Below are 23,080 nucleotides of genomic sequence, written 5' to 3'. Positions count from 1 at the left end.
TTTTGTCAATCATGGATCTTATGCATGGTAGGATACATGTAGAAAACAAGCACAATAATAGAAGCAGAACTCCTATCAGTACGAGTCCTTTTATCACGAGGGTCTTCCAGCTGCCACTCAGCAGCCAGGTCAGCCAGTCCTCATTGTTCGTGACATAGTCTTGTTGCTGCGCATTACTCAGTTGTCGCAACTTGTCTAGGGCGGTGGTCATGGTCAAGGAGTGCACGTTGTCCGGGATATAGGTGCAACAAGTGGTGTTGAATAAGACACAGAGGCCCCCTCTCTCAGCGAGAATCATGTCCAGGGCGACCCTGTGTTGCATGACCACTATTCTGATCGCGTCGATTTCCTCATTCTGAGCCTTATTTATCTTTGTTGAGCTGTTCAGGAAAAGTCCAAATCGGTAGTCAAGAGTCTCAATTCTTAACGTGTTTTTTCCAGTTCCGACCCATGGGAACAGTGAGTGCAGGACCTTCTGTCTGGTGGTCCACAACTTGAACTCCGCTGGTACATCACTGCCCCAGATTGGGTCATGGGGTTGCACGTCATCAGTGTTCCTCTTGCGTCGTGGTTGGTTCTGATGGAATACTCTGAAGGTGTGGTCTGACACTAAAATTGGGGCGCAGAGTCCGGTACAGGAAAAGCTCACAACTAAGACAAAACTGCTCCTGCAAGGAAAGCTCACTGTTATGCATGCAAGGTGATCAGCTCTAGGTGAGAAGACATTTAAATCTCACACTTGTTCTGCTGCATTTTTGAAGCTGGAGGAACAGATCGCAGGGTTCATTTTTATATACACTGCAACTGCCATGAGGTCAGGGCCATTTTTTTGTTGTTGTTTGTTTTTCCTTTTGCTCTGTGCAGCACTTTGGCAGCATTTTTAAATTTCTCTTTGTATTTTTTCTTTCTTTTACTAGTGAAGAGATGTAGAGTGAACAGTTATACAGTCTAAATATCCCATATGGGTCGTGTGAAATGGTGTTTTCAGTTTCATTCAGTTGAAGTAAAGAACGTTGAATATTTCTAAGTGTGCTGTTTTGAACCAACATGTCACAGTATGATCAGTGCTGTAATTTTTGACAGTCACTGTATCAATGTTATTTTTGCATCTCTTGAATAAAGGTTTTGACCTGCAAGTGCTAATTTCTTTAGTTATTGGGGTAAAATGGGTAATGTTAATAGGAAGGTGTTTGCCAATTCAGTAACCTAATTTAATGTTAATGGGAACTAACATTATCTCAAAATGTTTAGTTATAATTGTTGTTTAACTGAATCTTGATTTTTGATCTTGATTTGTTCTTTCCCAACATTTTTCAAAAGAAACAGTCTAATTTCTTTGCTGTGATTGATTCCAGAGAACACGGAAGAACTGACATTATTTAACTGTTGATTTATGTAGATTCAGTGGAGGAGTAATGTCAGTTTAATTCTTTACCTACTGTCAATGCAGTGAAATTAGACATTTTGTTTTGAAAGGTTACTGGTGGATGCCAGCAACCATCTTGGAAGAGAACAATACAATCTGTTATTAGGCCTCCATTTGAAAATTGTGTATTTGATACTAGAATATAATAGGTATATAATAAGCTGAGGCCTTGACTAGTAGAACGTCATGTTGGTGTTTAACAACACATGAGCCAACATCAGACTCTGAGCGCTACGATGCTAAAGATCAGAAGATCCAGTGTGACATCATCGTTACCTGGCAACAGCAGCCCTCATCTGACTTTATTGGAGGATATTTACACCAGCAACACTGTTTAGTTTGATATGACGGATCAACAACATGCGCTGTGATATCCAGTTCATCTGTAATAGATATTGGATCTAATCAGTCAGCAGATATTTGATCAGCTTATTTATAACTATACTAGAAACAAACACAACTGTGTTGGTGATTCATGCAAACTTGCATATCAGCCTTTGAAGGTTTTGTAGTATTGAGAACAAAGAGGTTGTGTTAGGGCTGAAAAGCCCGACTTGTTCTCCTCTGCAGGTCATCAAATGCACCACAGAAGTTTGTATTTGCACAGCCTGTATATGTTTGCTGGCTTTATTATTCTCTGTTCAAAGACAGTAAATATGGAAAATGTCTCATGTAGTATCAGCTTCATTTAAAATGACTGCAGCAAACATTTAGAGAACATGTGCTGCTGTTTGTCCTACATTTCAACACTGAATGAACCCTGAAAACATGGCAGCTGGCAGGTTGGAGTTCACATGAAATATCGGCTGTATGAAGACTGGAAATATAGATGATACAAACATGCAGCCAAACATTTGTGGACATGAATAAACTGTCCAAAAAGCAGGAAGTGACACAGCTAGAAAGTGTGTAACAGCTGAAGTCAAATGTAATGCAGAGTTGAATCTGCACTTGGATCCATCTGTGAAAGGTCCACATGTAGGGATCACATGAGTCCTGATGTTTGTCAGTCAGCTTGATAACTCCATCTACTGTGGCTACATATACTGGGCTGGTAGCTCCACAGTGTTGGAAAGAAACTATTAAATGTGCAAAGTTTAAAATCAGAGGCTCTTCTAACACAGGAGCCATGTTGAGTTTAGATCACAGCCGACCACCGGCAGTCTGAAATGGAATGAAGCCCATTGACAGCCAGCAGGTCTAAACAGGAACGCACCCATTTGTATGTGTGGCAATGATGTGGCTGCGGCTGACACAGGATTGGTTCAAACTAAACATCAGACACATTTCACAGAGTTCACAAATAAACTCACGTTTTTATTTTTGAAGATGATCATAAAGTAGAATTTATGGTCCAGTAGAAACAGCAGGAGGTTTGAGCCCTTCTGATGGCAAGGCAAGGCAAGTTTATTTGTATAGCACAATTCAACAACAAGGTGATTCAAAGTGCTTTACAGAGACATTAGAAACAAAAACAAATAAAAAGCATGATTTAAAATTGATTAAAACAAGCAAATAAACTAACTAACTAATAAACAAACAAAACAGTATATAAAATCAAAACAGATCGGAACAGTAGATAAAATCAGTAGTTAAATGTAAGTTTTGAAATTTAAGCTTAAAGTGTGGATTTGGTGCTTTATTCAAATGCAGCTGAGAACAGGTGAGTCTTCAACCTGGATTTAAATAAACTGAGTGTTTCAGCTGATCTGAGGCTTTCTGGGAGTTTGTTCCAGATATAAGGAGCATAAAAGCTGAATGCAGCTTCTCCGTGTCTGGTTCTGACTCTGGGAACTGATAAAAGACCGGATCCAGATGACCTGAGGGATCTGGAAGGTTCATACTGGGTCAGGAGGTCACTGATGTATTTTGGTCCTAAACCATTCAGAGCTTTATAGACCAGCATCAGAACTTTAAAGTCTATCCTCTGACGGACAGGCAGCCAGTGTAAGGACCTCAGAGCTGGACTGATGTGGTCCACTTTTTTGGTCTTAGTGAGGACTCGAGCAGCAGAGTTCTGAATGAGCTGTAGTTGTCTGACTGATTTTTTAGGTAGACCTGTAAAGATGCTGTTACAGTAATCAAGCCTACTAAAGATGAATGCATGGACTAGTTTTTCCAGGTCCTGTTGAGACATCAGATCTTTTATCCTTGAAATATTCTTGAGGCGATAGTAAGCTGATTTTGTTATTGTCTTAATGTGTTTTTCTAAGTTTAGGTCTGCATCCATCACTACACCCACATTTCTCGCCTGGTTTGTGGTTTGTAGATGTATAGATTGAAGTTCTCTGGTGACCTGTAATCGTTTTTCTTTGGCGCCAAAGACTATTACCTCAGTTTTGTTTTTGTTTAGCTGGAGAAAATTGTACGGGGCCTTGGTCTCCTGGTGACATTGTGATATATATTTGTGTGTCATCTGCATAGCTATGACAGTTTATTTTGTTGTTCTTTATAATCTGTGCCAGTGGGAGCATGTAAATGTTAAACAGAAAGGGTCCCAAGATGGAACCTTGGGGAACTCCGCATGTGATACTTGTCTGCTCAGATGTGAAGTTACCTATTGATACAAAGTATTTCCTGTTTTCTAAGTATGTTTTGAACCAGTTTAGTACAGTTCCTGAAAGACCTGTCCAGTTCTCCAGTCGTTTGAGTAATATGTTGTGGTCAACTGTATCAAATGCTGCACTGAGATCCAGTAAGACTAGGACTGACATTTTTCCACTGTCTGTATTCAGACATATGTCATTAAACAGCAGAAACAGGATTTGGAGGAAGATGTTAACAGATTAGAAAGAATTGTACACTGTGAATCAATGCAAGTCTTTCTATATAGACAGATCTGTAATAATCCCCCAGGTAAGTTCCTCTGGGACAGTCACAGATAGAGACACCAATTCTGACATCCTCTGAAAGCCTGACTTTGAATTTTCATCACTCGTCATGCACACAGATGTTAATTCTACATATTCCTGGTACTGAACTCTAAATCAATATGAAGAAAATGCTCCTGCTAATCTGCATCTATGTTGATATCAAATCCTTTTCCAGCACATGGATAAATCTCTATAAATCTTTCAGTCTGATCAGAATGGGCTCAGTGTTGTTATTGCAGCTCCCTGATGTTTGAAAAGCTAAATGTCCATTTTAAAGTGCTCGTGTGTAGGATTGTGTTTCCTTCCTTTGTGCAGTTCTTACAGTAAACATGTTTGAATGTTTCCTGTTCCCCTGATGCTTCTTCCTGTTGGATAAAATTGGTTTGAATAACATGTTCTTATAGGTTTCAATGAACTTCAAACTGTGATCCACTTACAAAACTGTCTCATTTTATTGGAACGATCCACATTTGCATCCATTCACGGTACATTTGACATCTGAACACGTTTGTACACATGATGAAAGGACAGATGGTGTTTGTGTGTCCTTCTTAAACTTAGTGTGGATGTTTCATCATGTAGAACTACTTAGAACTGTCAGGGTTCCTGGGTCGGTGACCCAGTATTTTCAGTTCACGTTCACTGTTTATCTACTGCCTGTTCCACTTCCTGTTTTATTGTGTTAGCCTTGGTCTGTGTGCATTATGTTCAGTCCTCTTCCCATTATCATTAGTTCATTATGTTCAGCTGTGTACTCACCGGTCTCTCATTATCATCATTATCACCAGTCTGTGTATTTAAGCCCTCTGTTCTACCCATTCAGTGTCGGGTCATTGATGATGTACGCCTGATGTCTATGTCGTCTGTATGTTCAGTCAGTCAGTCCTTTGGTCATTCATTCATTCATTCATTCAGCCAGCCATTTCCTCCCTCTGTACTGTTTGCTCGCTCCTTCGGCAATAAACATCCACCTTCACCTACCTGCCTGTGAGTCCAGCGTTTGGGTCCTCCTTCTCTCATCCACGACACTACCTCTGACACAATGACCCGACCACGCGTTGTGGACCCAGCGGACTCGGACCTTTTCGAGCGGCAGGACGTAGCGCTCTCCATTTGGGCGGAGAAGCTCAGGTGGAAACAGCGGCTCTTCTCAGAGAGGGAGCACGTCTTTGAGGGGACTCGCCTGGCTCTGGGCGGGCCTCGGAGACGCCGCGGTCCTCCACCTGCTGCCTCACCTGCATCGGAGCATTCGCCGCGGAGAGTGGGCGTCACAGGCCAGGCTTCGGCCGCTCGCTCTTCCGCTGCTCCGCTCCTCGCTCGCCCACCAGCCATTTTACTCACCGGACCTTCAACCTCGCCATGGCACGGTGGCTCCGCCTCCCACCTCGGCTCAATGGAGGCTCCCGTGCCAGAGGCTCGGCTGTGTACCCCGCCCACTGCCTCTTCCCGGAGAAAGCGGCGCACACGTCGCCATAACAAGGACTATTTCCAGCAACTCCCGATGGTGAGCTCCAGTGACTGTTTTTCGCACTCACCATCTGATTATTCACTTAAAACACACAATAGACTCTTTTCTGATTCATGGGATGTTTCCCTCCTAGAGGATGAAGTGGACTGGGAAGATTTTTTCTGCTCTGCTCCCCCAAAGACTGTTCAGTCAAAGACTGTAAATAGTGGTGGCAGAAGGACCAGAATAAATCCAGATAGACCTGTCAGTATCACTCGCCCAGTCATCATTTCCACTCCTGTCAGTCAGCCGACACCCACACCTGTGCCCGCACCCAGGACGAGGGCAGCTGTGACCCCGTATACCTCCACACCCACCTCTGTTCCTCGGGTGGGGGTGACTGGTGTCCAGTAGTGATGGGCAGATGAAGCCTCATGAAGCACTGATGCTTTTCATCCAATTGGTTCACCCCAACGCGAAGCTTCTTGAAGCTTCATTTGCTCTAGCAGGACAACTACTGGACGTAAAAATATTAGTTGGCATGAATTTGAAGAGTGTGGCATTTTGCACACAGCCTGTAAATGTCAACAACAAAAGGAGTGTGTAAAACATGTATATTGTAGTGATGCAGTGTACTGTGTATATTTATACTGGCAGTATGGAAAATGATTATTTGCGGCAAAGTTCGAACCGCTTCATGAACCAGTCACGTGGTACAGCCGGGCAGCGAGGCTTCGGACGTCATCATTTTCAGCTCCTCCCATAAATGAAGCAAGCCTCGATACGCGCTTCGCGGAAACGCCCCCTCCATTACTCGACACACGCTTCGAAGCCCCGATACAGAACGTCACATCACTAGTGTCCAGCCACCTCCCGTGCCTGTCCCAGCACCTAGGCTGAGGGCGGCCAGGATCCGGCCTGACCCCCCTAGAGACTCAGCTGAGGCTCTCCAGCCAGTGCCCTCACGCTCTGGAAGCACGGAAGAGCCAATCAGTCCACCACTTCATCCACCACCTGATCCAGCCTTTCACGCACTAGCTTTATCCCTGGTTAGGCTGGCTGAAGTGTCCCCTGCTCAGGCACCAGCTTTACTAGCCCAGGCTGTAGCTTTATCTCCCTGTCCAGCCCAGTCTGTAGCTCAGCCATCAGCCACACCAACCTCAGCTCCGTCGTCAGCCACGCCTGCCTGTGTTCCTCCCTTAGCATCTCCACTCCAGTCAGTTCCCTCACCTGCTGTTCAGCTTTCCCTCCAGTCAGTTCCCTCACCTGCTGTTCAGCTTTCCCTCCAGTCAGTTCCCTCACCTGCTGTTCAGCTTTCCCTCCAGTCAGTTCACTCACCTGCTGTTCAGCTTTCCCTCCAGTCAGTTCCCTCACCTGCTGTTCAGCTTTCCCTCCAGTCAGTTCACTCACCTCTAGTCCAGTCACCTCCTGTAGCTCAGTCCCCTCCTGTCCTCCAGTCACCTCCTGTAGCTCAGTCCCCTGTCCAGTCAGTCCAGTCTGCTCCTGTCCCCCAGTCACCTCCTGTAGCTCAGTCCCCTGTCCAGTCAGTCCAGTCGCCTCCTGTTTCCCAGTCGCCTGTCCACCATCCTGTTCGGTTCCCGGACCTGCAGCCACAGCACCCAGAGCCAGCTGTGAGCTCTCCTGCTCCTCAGCCAGGGGTTTCCGCACCCGCTGGCCCGGCCTGTCTCCAGCCAGAGGCTTCAACTTCGCCTGGTCAGGCCTCTGCCTCAGCTGCACCCACGCCTGGTCAGGCCTCTGCCTCAGCTGCACCCACGCCCGGCCCGGCCTCTGCCTCAGCTGCACCCACGCCCGGCCCGGCCTCTGCCTCAGCTGCACCCACGCCCGGCCCGGCCTCTGCATCGCCTTCAACGTCGCCCGGTCTGGCGTCAGCCTCTCCTTCTGCTCCGCCTGGTCCGGCTCCAGCCTCAGAGCCTCCGTCCTCGTCTGGCCCAGCCTCAGAGTCTTCGTCCTCGTCTGGCCCAGCCTCGACTTTGGCTTTTGTTTCACCTGCTGCAGCTCCAGCCTGTGCTTCGCCTGGTCCGGCCTCGTCTGGTCCTGTGCCCACCGGGCCGTGGCCAGCACGCCTAACACTGGAGAGCCGCCGCTGCCTTCCACGCGGTCGGCCCCCTGAACTGCTCCGTCGTCTCCTTCGCCGCCGCCGTTGCCTTCCGCACGGTCGGTCCACCGGAACAGTCTCGTCTTGACCGCCGCAGCCACCTACCGGACCGGCTCAGTGGTCGCTGCTGCCTTCCACGTGGCCGCCCACCTGACCTGTCTCGTCTCGGCCTCGGGCCACGTGGCCACCCACCTGAACTGTCTCTGTGTGGACTCCGTCCCTCCGTCCTGGGCCCCCTCCGCCCGCCCTGTTCTGGTTCTTTTTCTTTTGGCCATCGGGTGCCGGCCTTTGAAGGGGGGGGTACTGTCAGGGTTCCTGGGTCGGTGACCCAGTATTTTCAGTTCACGTTCACTGTTTATCTACTGCCTGTTCCACTTCCTGTTTTATTGTGTTAGCCTTGGTCTGTGTGCATTATGTTCAGTCCTCTTCCCATTATCATTAGTTCATTATGTTCAGCTGTGTACTCACCGTTCTCTCATTATCATCATTATCACCAGTCTGTGTATTTAAGCCCTCTGTTCTACCCATTCAGTGTCGGGTCATTGATGATGTACGCCTGATGTCTATGTCGTCTGTATGTTCGGTCAGTCAGTCCTTTGGTCATTCATTCATTCATTCAGTCAGCCAGCCATTTCCTCCCTCTGTACTGTTTGCTCGCTCCTTCGGCAATAAACATCCACCTTCACCTACCTGCCTGTGAGTCCAGCGTTTGGGTCCTCCTTCTCTCATCCACGACACTACCTCTGACAAGAACAAAGTCTTTGGAACATTTGGAGAACACGTTTAGGAAAGTAACATCCTGGTAGAACATGTTCTTAAAGCAGAGCAGAGCTGCAACATGACTGTGAGGATTCAGAAGAATAAAGTCAGAATACTTTATTATTATGAAGACTAAAGTGCGCCTTAATGCTGCCGATGAACACACATGTTCTTTGTGAAAGCATGTGTGAGCACAGCTGACGTGCACCACACTGACCCCACTCGCCCCATTTCTTCATCCACTTCTTGCTCTTGTGCTTGAAATGAGACGCAGCAAAAGTCAGAGGCTCTAAAATCCACAAAAAGGGGGCTCGTTAGATCAGGATACTGGATGTGATCCATAGAAAACATGGATAATACACCACTTTATTTGAAGCATCTGTAGCACTGCCTCAGTTCTGGATGTTTCCACAGACTCCTCTGTGCACCTAAAGGAAAGGTCAAAGGTCAGCAGCACATGTAGTTGGGACAAGTCTTCAGTCGCACAAACTACACAATCATTTTCCTCCAATGACGACTTTTCACTTGCAGAAATGATCCTGTGTGATTTCCAGGCTGTGATATAAAAACTAGTTCCTAATGGCAGCGACTCACTCAGTAAACATGTGTTTCCTTCACCAACCTCACACACAGATCCAATAAGATCAGGAAGTGGGCAGTATAGTACAATATGTGTTATTCTGTGCTGCACTGCCCAAACTAAAGATCTGCTGAAGTGTTGGAAATGATCCAGATGTTTATTTTGGACGATACAGCAGAAGATCAGACATGAAAGTGGAGATAACACAGAAGACCTGCAGCAAAGGTCAGAGGTCAGACTGGGCCCTGGATTCAACAATGAGCCAATGATCATCAAGCAGTGACTAAAGCAGAGCCCTGACGTTCTGACATTCATCACACAGTCAGAACAAATGTCTGCTGATGACTTCATCTCATGAAACGACTGATAGATGTCAGTTCATTGATCAGCTGAGCTGCTGATCTTCATCGTCACAGAAACATTCAGCTTGTTTCAATCAGTAAATAACTCCCACTACTCCCAGTTTGAACTGTTCCCACTCAAAATGCTGTGAGAACAATGATCATTGTAGAACTTCACAAACATCACGTGTTGTTTTCCACATGTAAGATCAGCAAACACACAGAAACTTCCTGTTGCCACACACGGCCTCTAAAATCTCTTCCACGCTTTCTGTCTGAAGTCCACTCTCTGTGTCGGATCCACAGGAAACAACAAGATCTTATTAACATGGTTTTCAATGTGTCTCCTTCCAAAAAGTCCAACCAATGAACAAATGTGTGTATTTGTGGAGGCCGAACAAAAGCATGACACATTTCTCTGTTTCTATAAACTGGAGTCAAATACAAACATGAAGAGTTTCACTGACAGACTCCAAAATGCCCCCACAGTGGATCAAAGGGAAATCCTACAGTGTGGCCAGAGACTCTTAATGGCTCCAACATCAACACATCCACAATGTTGGATCCAGTTCTGCCTCACAGAGTTACTAAGACACACCCTCTGCCAGCATCACAACAGCTCCACCTGCTTCACCTGCCTCCTCAGCATCTGTACACCTGAAGAGAAAAGAAAGGCTCCAACAGCTCAAATCTACAAAGGATTCATGAAGTTTCATCCAACAATAACATGTTTGCCTTCCACAGTGTGCTGTTAGACACCACTGTACCTCTGCCATTTCAAAAAGAGCAGCTTGGGAACATTTTGGCTCCAAACACTTTGTGTTTAAGTTCTTTGTTTTCTTTGTGAAGCCGACAACATCTGGAGCTTTGTGACTCATAGAAACATCATTTTGTTCTTTAGATGACAGCAGATTGGGACTGAATAATCAATCACTATCAAACCAATAAAGACAAACATGCTGATTTTACAGGAACTTTGTTGGAGAAGCTGCAAAGACATGAAACTGGTGGAGATCCCAAACCAGTTGATAGTGCTGGTTATTCCAAATAAAGCTGTTTCCCTTTGAGATGAAATGACTTTGTGTCCTGATATATAATAAAGATGTTGTTGTTTTTGAGCCCCTGTATTAAAAGTAGTTTAAAGTCAGCTTGAGTTTGATGTCTTTATGTCAAAGCTGCTCATGATGTTGAGCTGCTGATGGAATAAAAACAATATAAAAGCATGTAGTCCAGACTTAAATGTAGCCTGTTGTTAGCTGAGGTCCACACACAGTGTTTGACAGTGTAAAGTGTGTGAAAGGGCTGCTGGTGGAGCTCACTAGGATGAGCAGGTGACCATGTGCCACGAGGTGGAGAGCAGCTGGCCTGGCTTTGACCCGGGCCACGCCCCCTTTCTCTCTGCTTTGCTGTCACTTATCTTCACTGCTCTGTCCAATAAAGCTGAAAAAGGCCCCGAATCAAAGAAATCTGCTGCAGCCTCTGAAATGTCTTCTGTTTCCTTCCCGACGGCTTTTTCACCGTCAGCCCATCAGACAGTCCAGCAGCATTTATGATGATGTCATGATGTTGAAGAGGCTGCTACGGTGGCCTCCCATGACCCCCAGCCTCATCACAGCTGAGATGCAGACATTTGAAAACATTCAGCAGACAACTGAATAACAGTCCAACACAACAGTCTGTGTGCAGACACACACTGACCTTTCATATAGTCAAAGGAGTCAAACACAGCTGGTTGAGTCATTTCTCTGTGAGTCTAAAGTGAATCTAGTATTTGAAAGTCCACTTCCTGTATTTGTTGTTGAAGACTTCTTCAGCTTCTTCTCAAGGACATCAGCTGCTTGTTTGGCAGCAGAGGCAGTTAAGAAGCTTCCTGAAAAACACTGAACAGTGAGTTCACTGTGGCATATGACAGATTCAGCTTTCTGTGTGCAAATGTGTCTGTGTCGACCTTTCAAATGCTGTTGAATCCAAAACATCAGCGGCTCCTCGGCTGCTCACTTCATGCACTTCTGTCTGTGTGACAGTCCAATGACATCACAGCTGTTTCCAGCCCCAGTGTCTCAGGACTGGACACCTTTAAACATGTCGAGGATCAAACAGCGTCCAGCTAAACACACATGAAACTATCAGAGCTGACAATCATTCCAATAACATCTAATGGTTCATGTATGTAGACACAGGACTACAAGGAAATGGCTCTCAGCATCTGGCTGTGGGAACACATGAGTCCCTGTTTGTGTTCAGATTGTGTGCATGTTTTAGACGTGTGTCACATGTAGAAACACAACAATCCCACAATGACACACAGATGTGTTTGACACAGCTGTGCAGCTGTAAGTTGTTTCTAATGATTCATTGAAGCTCTTCTAACATTCTGGAGACGATCAGTACATGAATCTGTTCAACACGACAACAATTTGACTTCAGTGTGAACGTTTGCATTAAATAACCTTCTTCATCCAGCTGACAGCATCTTCATCCTATGATGTGAACAGTTCCTCCTGTTGATGACAAACCTCTGACAGGATCTGCTTGAGGAGCTTTTTCATGTGCAGCTCTCTGAGCTCAGGGCTGAGCTGCTGTTTCATCTTTAAGAGCTGCTGCCTCCTCGCCGGACTTGTTCTCCTCTTCTTCTCCTAATGACACCATTTCTGCTTCATATTAAATTCAATAAAGATGCTGACATGTATCTGTAGCAACAACATCATTGAATCTGTAACAACTGGAGCCAAACCAGTGGCTCTGCTGGGATCACTGGTGAGCCAACACTTCCTTGTTGATGCAGATTTCAGGGCTTCCTTTTGCTCCTCCGTTATAACTGTTCTCTCTTCTCAACACATGATGACACAAAGGAATCAGCAGTGACAAAGATGATGCTGAAGAGAAGCACACACTTCACACATATAACAGACCAGTGCAGTTACACACACCTCTGCTCGACATCAGGCCTCAAACAAAGACACAAAACACTAACTTGACTCTAAACAGAAGAAACGAGCAGCTGTTTCTGTTCTGTGCTTATTTATATTTGACACACATGCTTCTCTTTGTGCAAACACACATCGCACTATAAGGGTAACCTCGCACACAATGATTGGACAGCACAGTGATGATGCTGGGAGATCCTATACGCAGCAACACAGAAACACTGAGAACTTTAAACAATGATGGAAAGTGTTATAAATGACTTGTTGGCCTCTGATCTGTCACAAACAGCTGAAACGTGTCTCTCATGAGTCACATGAAGGTTTTTGACAGAAAGGACAAAAAGTAGCTGCAGTCAGTTTGTGTCATTTTTATATTTATTCATCTGGGAGAAAAATCTGAGGGACATTAAAATGTGTTTTCAACAGAGACAAGAACATGAATATAACAGAACAGGTAAATGAACATGTTTCAAGTAAACAGCTGGACTGATCAGGTCCAAACACAGAGTGATAAACTTGTCAAACAGCTGTCATATCTTTATATAGAAGCTCTTTATAAATGCTGCTCACTGCAGTCTGTTTACTAATAATGTCAAAGTGTTAGAAACACAGAAACATCAGAATGGTCTTTGTTCACAGAAACCTGTCTGGGATCCTTTGTTGTTCTTTTGATGCAGAGTTACATTATAAATATAAAGAGTTATTTCAGAGTCTCATCAGTTTTCCTGCATGTCTTTATTTAACACATCAGCAGGGCTGAAGCTCTCATGTTAAACACACACTGATCTATGGACACGTTCATGTGTTTCTAACAGAACCAGGCTGTTATCAGCCTGCACTAACATTATGTCACACACACTGAATGTAACAGTGACAGTTTACATCATCACACAATCAGCTGTGATTGTTTCACTGTCATCAAACGAGTCAACAGGAAGTAGAATCAATAGAAACCAATCATTTACTGACAGCATGTCTGATGGAAATAAGTGCAGATTATGTATGAAGTCTAACTGCACACAGTAACTGTGTTACAATAAGGACTTAACAGCGCCCTCTGCTGGAGTGTTTCAGTACTGCGTTAACTAGAATACACCACCTCCTCCTCACACCACCTGCTACAGCTCTACTCTTCTATGACTACAGTCATCCACAGCACTGATGTGAGGTCACATGGTTCATATGTAAGGAGCACAGCTGACCTCAGGTCAGTTTAATGACTGTGAGCAGCAGCTGTGTTATTGTCACTGTGACAGGGAGACACTCTCAGACACAGCGCTCATGTCAGCTTGTTCTCATGCAGGAGGATCAGGAGCTCCATGTTTGTCTTTCTGTTTGAATCATGATGTGTTTGTGCCATCAGAGTCTGTCATGAGTACTCAGGGTTTCACAGCAGCTCTTCTGGATGCTGACGAGGACTCCAACCTCATGTTTCACCTCTCTGAGCTTCTGATGTCTGTGAACACTCGTGTTTCTTCTCTGGGCTCATCTGGACAAAAACACCTTTCTGTGTTTGGCTGCAGCCTCATTCTGACTGACAGGAAGTGTGTTATCCATGAGCTGCACTTCTGTGAGGAAGTTTCCTGCTGTGTTTCCTGTCTGTGGACAAACACGAGTGTTCCAGCTGAGGACTTGGTTCCTTCCACCTGTCCATACAGGACATCACGCTGTCTGCAGCTCTGTAAATGCAGCTCCAGGTCCTTCCACGTGCTGCTCTGTATTTGTGCAGTTTGTAGTGTGTCCTGGGAAACGTAGCACACATGGTGTTCTTCTGCTGTTTCCTCCTTTCACTGAGTGTGAAACACTGACGCTGTGCTGTTGTTCACAGAGGGGAGCTGATTCTAGCTGCAGCTGGACTCTGTCATCTAACTGAATGTGTTGGTGCTGATCACGGGGCTCTGAGGGGGGAGCAGCAGGAGGACTCTGGATGCTGACGTCAGTGTATCTGTGGAAGCTCCCACAGCGTGTCTGTCATTCAATATTGTGCTGTATATTGTATCTATGCAAAGATGAACAGACTGTGTGTTCACTGGTCTCTGTGCTGCAGCTCTGATGTCATCATCACTCCCTCCTCCACCCTCAGCAGTCCCAGCATGCTGCTGTGGTGCACCCCACCCTCACTCTACACCTGAGCCACAGACCACACCCTCCACCTCAATATACACCACAGTTTTCTCTGCTGTGGAAATGAGATCAGGAGGAAATCATCATTATTATTATTTAATAAACGCTCACATTAATGTGGGCTTATTTGTTTCATATTAGAAACATTAGTTGAGTGTTTTTAGTATAAAATGGTCAAAGTCCCTCTTTTTGCTCCTCCCCTCACCTGTGGATGGGCGGTGCTGTTACCGTGGTGACAGCTTGGATGTGTTTCAGTTCTGCCTGGTTATCACTGCAGGAATCTTTCACATTTATTACAGGTAATAACTCTGATTTTTCTGTGTATTATGAACCAAATGTATCCTGATACTCACAGAGATGGATGAGCAGAGGTCACATGATGAAAGAACAAACATGGAGTCTTTGATTTATTTAGATATTTATTGATGAATGCAAACAAACCTGACACTGAACCATCGTCCAGCAGAACAAACCTGATCACATGACCTGCTGACCCAAACAGTGCAAAGCTCCATGGCAACAACAACAAACAGCCTCACATATGTTAACAGAGGCTGTTAGAAGCACAGAGTCTTTACAGTCTTTCTCCTGTTTGGACACAGATCTCTGCACATCTTCATCACAGTTACTCACAGACGTGCAGAGTGTGTGGATATCAAAGCTAAGTTTCCACCATGTTTGTAGTCTGTACTGGGACTCATGGAGCATCTCTCTATGAGCACTCAGTGCTTTAAACAGTGAGTCCCAGTTTAACCAGCAGCCTTCACACCACACATCACACAGACATGGAAACTTCAAACCTCAGACTGAAGACACCATCAGAAATAAACAGATTGTGATGAAGATGAAGAACTGGACCAGTTTGCTGTGGTTTCTTCTGTTCCTGTCAGAAATAAGAGTCTGGCAGCACTTTGCTCTCCTTCCACATGTTTCAGGAGGAAGTGAAGAAGAGCGAGTGAGTCGTCTTCCTCTGTGGGCCCAACATCAGGCAGCAGCCACGGATTTTTAAAAACCCAGCACACTGCTTCAGAAACACTGAGTCAGGTGACCAGAGTCATGTGATCAGTGAGGTCTTCACTCAGGACGTCACAGCTTCAGGACCTGATTCAGAGGTTTATGAGGACATGGATCATTGGTGCTGATGTTGTGTGAGAGCTGGTGAACCATGGGGAACATAAATAACAACCAGGCCATCAGCAGTTCTACCCCCAGCTCTAACACCTACATAACACACTATACATATAGTTATTGTTAAGGTTCAAATATTGAGGAAGGAGAGTACAAACAACCAGGTCCAGAAGAGCTTGGTCAAACAATTGATTTTAATGAACACAGGCGTGGGGGGACCAGCGCCGTACGCAGACAGCGCTGATCTCCGACTAATCAAAGCATAAACAGATATTTTATACCATCGGGGTTTGGATTTAATGACGCCCCTTCAACGTCACACAGATACATACATACATACGTCAAATCAAAACCACAATGACTTTTAACACAGTTTGAAAAGAACATTATCTCTATCTTCATGGCAGATGTTTCCTGTCAACCTTTTGACTGCCGCTTCTCCAAAACCACAGACCATGCTCTGCAGTAAGATACCACTTCTGCACGCCCGCAGTTGCAAGCAAACATGATTAACCTCTCACCTATAACTGAATGTATCTACTATGTGTGTGTGTGTGTGTCACGACCTCACTTGGCACTCTGTGTCACCTCTCACCTACTAACGGTCGCAGTCAAACAGAGGCCACTCTCAAATGTGTCAGCAGTTTACTAAAACTATATATGTAGTATATTGAATAAATGTTTTAATCAAGAACCTCTACTAGAAGCTTAATAAAAGAATATAAAAGTATAAAAGATAATAATGAACAACCTGGTTATTCAAATAGCATCATCCAAACAGCTCCTCAGAATAAGCTGCACTTACACTCTGCTTTTAGTTTCACTTTTGCAAAAGCACGCTCTGCAAACCTGCAGTTTCCTGTCAAGACTTTGCACAGAGTGTCCTCAGAATCAACAGAATCAGCCCATACACACTTAAGATTATAACAAGCATTCAAAAGCATTTAAGATTATAGATTCAACTCAACAGTTTAAAGTGGTTATAACTGCACCTGTAGTAAAGGCTAATTGGGTACCAAAATGTTTAAACATCTGAATGCAATATCAATGCTGTAGATTATATTATTAATGCAATGGTAATGATGATGATTATTAACAGTAGCAACAAAATAATTTCCCTGATCTCCACATTATATAGGTTATAGTATGTTATATATAAACGTAGCTGAAGCAGTTTCATTTGTAGCTTCACGCTGCACTTCACATGTTTGTCCACCAGATGGCAGCACAGAGGCCTGTGTTGGAAAGCTTTGAGTAATGAAGCGTTTTCAATCCAAGCTTCAGAAAGCTTCATGTGGTCATCAAGGAAGCAACCAGGAAATATCTGCTGTGTGTAAAAACAGCAACACAAGAATCCAGGATGAAGACAAGAAACTCAAAGCTCACAAAACAGGTGGAGCTAATTTTGTGACGTGTTTCTGTAAAAACACCACAGAAGTGAATCATCAAAGTTTCCATGTGAGCTGATGATGCTGCTGCAGAGTTTCTGTGAACCTCCTGTGACCCCGCCTCCTCATACAGAGACATCTGATTGCTCTTCAAACTGCATCACGTGGACACATGTGATTGTGTGTTGTAGTATTGATCCCAATGCTGGGATCAGTCCTGGATCAATAACACTGGATGGATGCGTTCAGCATGGAGCCCCTGAGCTGTGTTACAGACAAACATGGAAACTGACAGGTCTGTGTCATTCACAGTCTGTAACACTTCTAAACAACAGAGGCTGACCCAAGTGCCTCAGAGCCAGGCACGCTCACATCACAGCTCTCTAAATAAGCCAGTTTCAAAATAAGAGCTGAAAGCTGTGTTTGCTTGTGTTAGCTTATTATTGTGGAGACTAACATTCAGTGATCATGTGTTCAGACTCATAATGATTACTCCCAGAAATCCTGATCTTTGTATTTACTGTGTGTTGGATCAATAACTGAGATTCATGGTATCACACAGCTGTGCTGCTGCTGATGTCAGCACATCTGGAACAATACGAGGTATCTGCTAGCAGACTGAGCAGGACGTGAGACCTGTGGACTGTTTAAAGCTGTCCCTCCACAGCTCACTCAGACCTGATCCACACCTCAGTGATATTCTCTGACTTCCTCAGTAGAGACAGAAACCATTCAGATCTGGGACCATCAGCTGACTGATGATGTCACACAGACTGTGTTTTTCAGGAACAGTGATTCTGATGTGAGCCTGCTAGCTGACAGCAGACCTGATGAAAGCACATGTTTACATCTGTGAGGACAGACTGGACTCTTTGACTGCACCTTGGTTCTCCTCAGAGGTCTGTACAGGAGCATGTCCACCCCCACTGAAGATCTCAGTCACTGTGAAACATAGAAAGCTGCTTGTGTGGCCTCTGCCTCACATGTAGATACAGCTACAGGTTTCTCTGTCAGTCAGACTGAAACAGTGTCCTGATGCTGCATCATTCAGCTCTGTGCCCCAGTCAGCATCACTGGGAGCTACCAGTGTTTCTGCCCTTTTCCTGTAACACTACACTCAGCACAGGCTCAGCTGGTATCCAGTGTTGGACTTTGGCTTCAGCTGCTGTGATAGATCCTCTAACATAGATCAGCTCTGCTACATGTTGTTAGATAAGTGCAGCTGCTGTCATGTCCTGATGTTTCTCTGGCTCAGCAGCTTCTCCATCAGAGGTTCACATGGAGCTGATCCAGTATCTCCAGTAACTGTGTTCTGTGCCTCACTGGTTCATCCTTCTGTCTGTGTGACGTCAGTCAGATGTTGAAGTTAAACTCTGTAATCTTCACTGTGTCACAGAGTTCAGTGAGTCCCGTTATTCACAGTATCAATCAGATCATCAGAGAACAGCTGATCAGCAATCAGTGGTGCCAACAGCGCCTCCTGTGGTGAGAGGATGCAATAATGCAATGTAGCATTTTTCCACTCAACACTTGCAGTCATGGAAACTGTCTGTTGGATCTGTGTGACGTTGCTTTCTTGGTTAGAGTTCCTCACAAATGTCCAGATGATTCTTCTAATGAGGCGTCGACCATGTTTGCAGCTCTTTGGAAGAAAACGTCGCCCTTTGCCATCCTTACTTTTCTTTGACTTCTTCAAATGCAGCTGAACTCCAGCTGGTATTTTCTTGGACTTTGCAGCTGTTTCTGGTCATCAGTTCATTCCTGCAAACCTCTGAAGCTGAACAACAATGATGCTGCATTGCTGGCTGATCCCAAAAGGTTGATTCTGTTCATCTGGACGTTTTCAGAAACGTTTGCTCACTGATCAGGTGACTTCTTCAGTCTCAGCTGACTGCAGCTTTACAAGCTTACAAACAGCACATTTGCACAATGACTGAAAGCAGCAGCACCTGATATATATGATACTAATATAATACATATACATATATAATCCATACTAATGATGAAGGAACTGAGCTCACAGTCCATTGTTCATTCAGTGAACTACTCAGTTTATTTTGGGCCTCAGAAATGCTCACTCTGTTTGTACATCACTGTCAGCAATAGACTCATTCTGCTGTGTGGACAGGAACACATGTGACATCACTTCCTGTTTGTTTGTGACTGAAGAAGTTTACAAGGAATCATTTAGAAGAGTTTCAAACATCAACTGATTGAATCCATGAATCTGAAAACGTGTTTGTGAGTGAAAGAGACAGACATGTACAGACTGAACTATCTGTTCAACAGTCAGAGTGTTTCTGTAACAGGAGACACTCTTTACACTCCACTCAGCACAGGGACACTGAGGCACCAGGAGACCAGACTCTAAACCCAGGATAAAGAGTTTGAGTGAATGTGGTGTTGAAGGTGTGGAGGTGGATCAGAGTGTCAGAGGAGACTCTGTAGAAGGACAGAGTGCCAGCAGGACAGTCCACATACACTGCTGCTCTGTTAGAGACAGAGGAGGAGGAGGAGGAGGAGGAGATGGATGTTTGTATGTTATTGTGACAGACATAACGAGGACCATCATCAGAGCAGATCAGAGTCCAGGACTGATCATTGTTTCCAAACACACAGTCAGCACTGTCTCCTTTCCTTCTGATGCTTCTGTAACTCACTGATATATCAACTCTTCCTGTCCACTCGACCTCCCAGTAACAGCGACCAGTCAGACCATTTCTACACAGCAGCTGAGGATGAACATCAAATCTGTCTGGATGATCAGGATATGACTGAACCTCCTCCACATGTGTCACCTTCCTGTTGTTGTCAGACAGTTGGAGCTTTGTGTGCACTGTGTTTGTGTCGATTGTGAGTTGACAGGAATCTGATGGAGAGAACAAACACAATCCAGCTGCAGTTATTGATCCATCATCTGTTCATTGATTGACACTTTGATGATGACTCCTGACATGATGAAGATGGTTGAATGTGTGCTGCTTTGTTTTCATGAATCCCATTAAAAACACACTTACACTTCCTCAGACCTGGTCTCAACCATCGGACTCCAGCAGGCTCCACCCTGAAAGGAGGAGGGGGGTCAGAGCAGCACAGTCAGCATGCACACATGGACATTACATGGCTCTCACACACACACTGTTACACACTGAGCTCAAAGCTCGGCTCCACTGTTTTATTCAAAGAAATCTACATTTATTTATCAGCACATTTAAAAACAGCTTGAGCCAAAGTGCTGCACAGAGTAGAGAGAAAATAGGAAACATACACAGTAATGACTATAAAGACTGGTCAGGATTGAAAGCTACAGAGTACAAATGTGTTTCCAACCGGCTTTTAAAAATGTCCAGTGTTGGTGACGACCTGATGTGAAGGGCGACTGTTCCAGAGTTTGGCTGCAGCCATCGATAAAGCTCACCTCTGTTTTTACGTCTAGTTCTGGTCAGAAGCTGCTTATCTGCAGACCTGAGGGCTCCACTTGGATTCTTTTGTTAAAGAGAGATAAGATGGAGCCAATCCATTCACAGATTTAAAGACAACCAGATCTGGAAGTGGATTCTACCACGTACTGGTAACCAGTGGAAAAAGCTGGTGATGGGTCGTCTAGCACAGACCCACCGCTGGAACCAGACAATTGATGAGGGAGAGAACTGTGACAGCGCCGTTCCTTCACTTGACCTCAGTCGCTCTCGTCTGCTCCCTCGTAACACTGCTCTTTATTGAGCTTACATGAATATGCACAAGTTCATTATGACGTCTTACACAGGTATGAACAAAGAGTACCAGTCTGTGCATAGTGCGTGTGTGTGTGTGTCTGTGTGTGTGTGTGTGTGTGTGTGTGTGTGTGTGTGTGTGTGAGTGTGTCTGTGTGCGTCTGTGTGTGTGTGTGTGTGTGTGAGTGTGTCTGTGTGCGTCTGTGTGTGTGTGTGTGTGTGTGTGTGTGTGTGTGTGTTTTCCAGATGTGACCCTGTGACCCCAAAGCTGGTGCTAAGAGTCCAGCGGTCCCCCTAACAAAGGGCTCTTATACTTAACCAGACACAGAGTAGGTGTCCTCCTACACCAGGGGTCTCAAACTCGCGGCCCGCGGGCCAATTGCGGCCCGCAGGACGATAGTTTTTGGCCCCACCTTAACATGAAAATGTAATGTTAGTTTGATAATGTATGACACTTTACAGTGTTGTGGGCGGAGCTGAATTAACCCACCAATCAGGGTGGGATATGGATCTCAGGGGACACCAGCCGGGCTTGATGCAAGCAGGGAAACATTTCTCAATGAGTCAAAGTTCCAGCAGCGTTGCCCTGGAGTGTTTCTTTCTTTCCTGTGCCTGGCTGGCTTCCTCCTTTCTATTGGGCAAACGCCGACATTCGCCCCAGCGCGCTGCGTTCACAACACTTCAAAAAAAGTTGTTTTTTTAAGTTGCTGCCCAGCGGGACATTATACGTATATAGATTTATACACACGTCAGTGGGATTTAAAGTTATTTTCCACAGAGAGAGATCTCATATTAACTCTCACAGTGATGCGTAGGCGGCGGGATAAAAGAAAAGTCATGAACTCAATGCAGCCCAATTTAGTCTGCAGTCACATAGCGACACCTGTTCATCGGCAACAACAGTCCCCGGTAACCCGGACTAATTATAGGGTCGCACCGTAATTTGTGGCTCGATGTTTTTATTTGCATCACTGCGTTTGCATTGCAGCAAACATGAACATTACATATATTTCAATATAATGTAAAAGCAGTCAAAACAACATCAGAAACAGCTGATGTTATTTGTTATATGTCACGGTGTCGTTTCCGCTTCTTTCTCCTGTAACAACAGCCCGGCAAATGCCTGAAGTTTGACAATGTGATGTCTATTGTTGTGAAATGCATCAACCAAATCAGATCCAGGGGCTTAAAGCACCGAAGGTTCTGTGCTTTTTTAGAGGAAATGGAGTCAGAATATGGGGATGTGCTCGACTTCACTGAGGTACGTTGGCTCAGCAGGGGAAATGTATTAAAGAGACTTTTTGAGTTGAGAGCAGAAGTGAAGCCTTCATGGAGAAGGATGGAGTTAGTGTTCCTGTGCTAACTGATCCCAAATGGCTCATGGACTCAGCTTTTCTTGTTGATATGACACATGAGCTTAATGTACTGAACAAGACGTTACAAGGCCAGGGGCAACTTGTCAGTGCTGCCTATGACAACGTGAGAGCATTCTTCACAAAACTGGCGCTCTGGAAAGCTCAGCTCTCTCAGACAAACCTTTGCCATTTCCCAGCATGCAAGGCTCTCGTGGATGCAGGCACACCATTCAGTGCTGACGAGTATGTTGATGTCATTTTGAGGCTACAGGAGGAATTTGATCACAGATTTGCTGACTTCAAGACACACAGAGCCACCTTTCACATTTTTGCGGACCCCTTCTCCTTTGATGTGCAAGATGCCCCTTCTGTGCTTCAAATGGAGCTCATTGAGCTGCAGTGCAACTCTGAACTCAAAGCAAAGTTCAGGGAGGTGAGTGGAAAAGCAGACAAGCTTGGACAATTTTTGAGAGACTTGAGCCCTAGTTTCCCTCGGCTTTCCCGAATGTTCAAGCGGACCATGTGCCTTTTTGGTAGCACATACTTGTGCCAAAAGCTCTTCTCCACTTTGAACTTCAATAAGTCCAAGTACAGGTCCAGACTTACGGATGATCATCTTCAAGACATACTGAGGGTCGCAACTGCTTCCTCCCTCAGGCCAAATCTGGCTCGGCTATGCGAGAGGAAACGCTGCCAGGTCTCTAGCAGCAAGGAGTAGGCAAGAGAAGCCATGTTCAGAAGAACAGTTCATTTTCTCCAGTGTTCCATTCATGTTCAGAAGAAGGTTATAGAACTGTTAATACAGACATTTCAATCTAAACACAGCAGATATAGAAGACTGAAAAAAAACCCACATAAGTTCACTGACTAAAAATATCTTATTATTATTTTATTTATGTATTA

At 45.0% G+C, this 23,080-nt stretch overlaps 1 protein-coding gene and 1 long non-coding RNA gene across 2 annotated transcripts in view; both read right to left on the bottom strand.

Annotated features, from left to right (window-relative positions):
• LOC309702485 overlaps positions 1 to 23,080 on the bottom strand; it is an 85,112-nt gene that overhangs the window by 51,748 nt on the left and 10,284 nt on the right. The gene's annotated exons all lie outside the window — the stretch shown is intronic.
• On the bottom strand, positions 19,137 to 20,196 carry LOC309696964 (stonustoxin subunit beta-like; the record flags this gene model as incomplete). The annotated part of the gene is made up of 2 exons (XM_082518525.1): positions 19,137 to 19,978; positions 20,127 to 20,196. Coding segments are annotated over 2 exons (609 nt in total), but the record flags the coding sequence as incomplete, so codon positions are not given.

Source organism: Aulonocara stuartgranti (assembly GCF_965226115.1).
Source record: "Aulonocara stuartgranti genome assembly, chromosome: 3".
NCBI lineage: Eukaryota > Metazoa > Chordata > Actinopteri > Cichliformes > Cichlidae > Aulonocara > Aulonocara stuartgranti.
This window is presented reverse-complemented; position numbering and strand designations above follow the sequence as displayed.